The sequence below is a fragment of the Mus pahari genome, chromosome 10 (genome assembly GCF_900095145.1).
Source record: "Mus pahari chromosome 10, PAHARI_EIJ_v1.1, whole genome shotgun sequence".
NCBI lineage: Eukaryota > Metazoa > Chordata > Mammalia > Rodentia > Muridae > Mus > Mus pahari.
In genome coordinates, this window is record NC_034599.1 from 17,527,680 (window position 1) to 17,531,316 (window position 3,637).

General features: G+C 45.6%; 1 protein-coding gene across 1 annotated transcript in view; it reads left to right on the top strand.

Moving 5' to 3' along the window:
* LOC110327408 (zinc finger protein 709-like) overlaps nt 1–3,637 on the top strand; it is a 12,844-nt gene continuing 9,207 nt past the window's right edge. Inside the window, exon 1 of the mRNA XM_029543357.1 lies at nt 1–44. Coding sequence (XP_029399217.1) covers nt 42–44 — 3 coding nt within the window. The 5' untranslated portion in view covers nt 1–41. The remainder of the gene's footprint in view (nt 45–3,637) is intronic.

Consider the following 3,637-nt stretch of genomic DNA (forward strand, 5'->3'; position numbering starts at 1 on the left):
GTCTCAGCCGCGGAGGCGGGAGCCTGGGAGGACGCCGGGAAATGGTGAGTGAGGCAGGCTGGCCGAGGGCGGGAAGGGGCAGCTGTTCCCGACGCAGCCCGACGCCACCAGAGCGGGCCTCCGCCGCAGCCTTGGAGTCTGCGCGGGAGAGCGTCGCTGGCTCGGCCAGGTTCGGCGCCACTCGGCGCCACTCGGCTCCACTCGGTTCCTCTCGGCTCGACCCGGCTTGCTCTGCCGGGCTCTGCAGTCCTCTGCCCGCCTAGCCTCGGCTCTGCCCCTGACTCTGAGACTCTGCGCAGACTTGGCTTCGACCGGCTCGGGTGCGGGGTGCTGAGGATTCCCAGCCTCCAAATAACGGGGACCCGTTTCCCTTTAAGGGTTCCAAGTTTGTGGGCGCCAGGGTCTCGAAAGCACGATTCCATATTCTTTCTTAGCTCTCCTTAAATCCCCAGGTTCCCAAATGCCACCTCTCTCCTCTTTGGACTGCATCTCTGTCAGCTGTCACCACTGCTGCGGTCCAGCCAGAGGCAGTGTTTTAATTATAGTTTTAGAACAAATGAACTGGCTTTCCCTTTTCAAGATTTGTTTGTTTGTTTGTTTTGTTGTTTTTTCGAGACAGGGTTTCTCTGTGTAGCCCTGGCTGCCCTGGAACTCACACTGTAGACCAGGCTGGCCTCAAACTCAGAAATCTGCCTGCCTCTGCCTTCCGAGTGCTGGGATTAAAAGTGTGCGCCACCACTGTCCAGCCCTTTTCAAGATTTTTTTTTGACTCTTTTTGAAATTATTTACTTATTGAGAATGGTGTGTGTGTGTGTGTGTGTGTGTGTGTCTGTGTGTGTGTGTGTGTTAGTTGCAGCTCTGAAGGGAAAGGCTTCCCCTACAGAAGTGTTACAACTCTTCTTGGGCTGCTGCAGGGGAAGGTTTTCCCAGCAAAAGTTCTGCTCCAGGAGGGGAGCCCCACCCCCAGAAAGTTCTGCTCCTGCAAAAGTGTTACAGCTCTGCTCACATAGGGATCCTGGCAATCAGGAATCAAGGAATAGGGCTGGCAAGATGGCTTAGTGGTTAAGAGGACCTTCCAAAGTTCCTGAGTTCAAATCCCAGCAACCACATGGTGGCTCACAACCATCCATAATGAAATCTGATGNCCTCGTTTGGAGTGTCTGAAGACAGCTACAGTGTACTTACATATAATAAATAAATAACTCTTTAAAAAAAAAAGGAATCAAGGAATAATACAAGGTCACATCATAACAAAACTCACATAGAGATTTATTGAGAGAGGGAAAACCCAGGAGAGGGACTGCCTCTGCTGGGGTGAGGAGCGTTAATGTCGGGGTCCAGCCTCAACACAGGACCGGAGTTCTCAACTGGAAGCAGGGATATCTGAAAGGCGCATAATAAATATACACAGACTGCTTTTGGGGTACAAACTGACAGGCAGTTTTTCAAGGCTTAAAGTTACTATCTTAAAGCTCTCGTACTCTCTGCTCTCACAACCACCCCCTCGCGGCTTGAGGTTGTGCGCACTCTGCATTCTCTTGAACTCCCACTCCTACACACCTCGGTGTTCCCCTTTCACTCGCACACACACTCTTTACACACACCACACACACTCCCATATGCACCTCACATGCCCTCCTCACTCACTCTCCACATTCCCTCCTCACTCACTCTCCACATGCTCTCCTCACTCACTCTCCACATNCCCTCCTCACTCACTCTCCACATGCTCTCCTCACTCACTCTCCACATGCTCTCCTCACTCACTCTCCACATTCTCTCCTCACTCACTCTCCACATTCCCTCCTCACTCATTACATTCTCTTCACTCACTCTTCACATGCTCTTCTCATGTGCTCTCACCTTTTTCTTTCCCCAGTCTTTTATTGATACTCCAAGAACAACTAGAAAAAAAGACATTGTATAATCATTGCCAAATCAAATTCAAAAGAATAACCACATTCCACAAAGAATCAAGGATTACAATTGTTCCCCAAAGTTTCAAGCTTTCCCTATTTCCAAGCCTGTGGCCAAAATAATAATAATTGCAAATTTATCATTACTTGAACTTTTTAACTTTTGATTTATTATACTTCAGAGTTCAGATCTCCAGGGTCAGCTACTTGCATTTTCTTCTGAAGCTCTAATGATAAATGACATGGGCACAGCTGCCAGGCAGTGGCCAGAAAGAATCAAGTTAACCCTTAACTCAGTTGTTCCACTAGCTTTCTATATCTGCACATTGCACACAATGACTCTCCTGAGAGTCCCAGTGTTCTAACTTAGTTTTACTAGTATAAGAGTTTATGTATTCTATACTTGTTTATCCAGGAATCACTCTTAAATGTTGTGCAAAACTTATTTCTTCTTTTCTTGGGGTCCCAGTGTTGATTCTATTTCATTTTCTAATAATTTCTTCAAACTTTCTTCTCAAGTCAAGCATTAATCTGGAACTACCATTGTGCAGTTATTGCATTGTTCCCAAGATGAGAGCACACAGCATGCTCCTGGGCCATTAGGACTGAGCTGTGTTGTGCCCCTATGTTTACTTTTTTTTTTTTTAAGATTTATTTATTGTTATATGTAAGAAGACTGTAGCTGTCTTCAGACACATGGGAAGAGGGTGTCAGATCTCATTACAGATGGTTGTGAGCCACCCTATGGTTGCTAGGATTTGAACTCAGGACCTTTCGAAGAACAGTCAGTGTTCTTATCCTCTTGAGCCATCTCTCTAGCCCCCTATGTTTAATTTTTAATTGTTTAAGAATCGTTACATCAAGGAACATCTAGTTTCTCAGAATTCACCAGAGCAGAAGGAGAAAGAAGTAGAAAGTCAGATATAATAGAATAATTATGCACACCAAGGCCAAATAAAAAGCAGTCATGCACAAATGAAATTTATACAGCTATTGTTCAGGGCTAAGGTTAGGAGAAATGGGAACAAATGTTTTTTGTTTTGTTTTTGTTTTTTTTTTTAAAGATTTATTTATTTATTATATGTAAGTACACTGTAGCTCTCTTCAGACACTCCAGAAGAGGGCATCAGATCTCGTTACGGATGGTTGTGAGCCACCATGTGGTTGCTGGGATTTGAACTCCGGACCTATGGAAGAGCAGTCGGGTGCTCTTACCCACTGACCCATCTCACCAGCCCACAAATGTTTTTTTATAAAGCGCTGCCTTGGGCTACTGAGATGTCTCCATCCCCACCTACTGCAGGCAGTCCCTGTCATTGTATGCTGTCCCCAGCACAGAAAGAACTGCTTATGTAGGATTTCTTGGGGGTGAGGGGTGGAGCGAAGCAGGGTGAAGATTTCCAGGGTGAGAATAGATGGGGTTTCAGTTCTTAAGCCTTTGTGACCTCGGGGATTGATGAATTTTCCCGTTTAGAGATTTGTGAGTTTCTGTGGCAAGCTCGGGGATAGATAGGATTCTGTTTCTTATCTGATCTTGGGTTTGGGGCCAAGTGTGGGTCAGAGTGTTCTTTCCTTTGCACTTTTATCCTATGGGAGGTGGTGGTGATGTCTTACTTAGGGTTTTACTGCTGAACAGACACCATGGCCAAAGCAATTCCTTTTTTTGTTGTTGTTGTTTTTTTGTTTTTTCTTTTAAAGATTTATGTATTTATTATATGTAA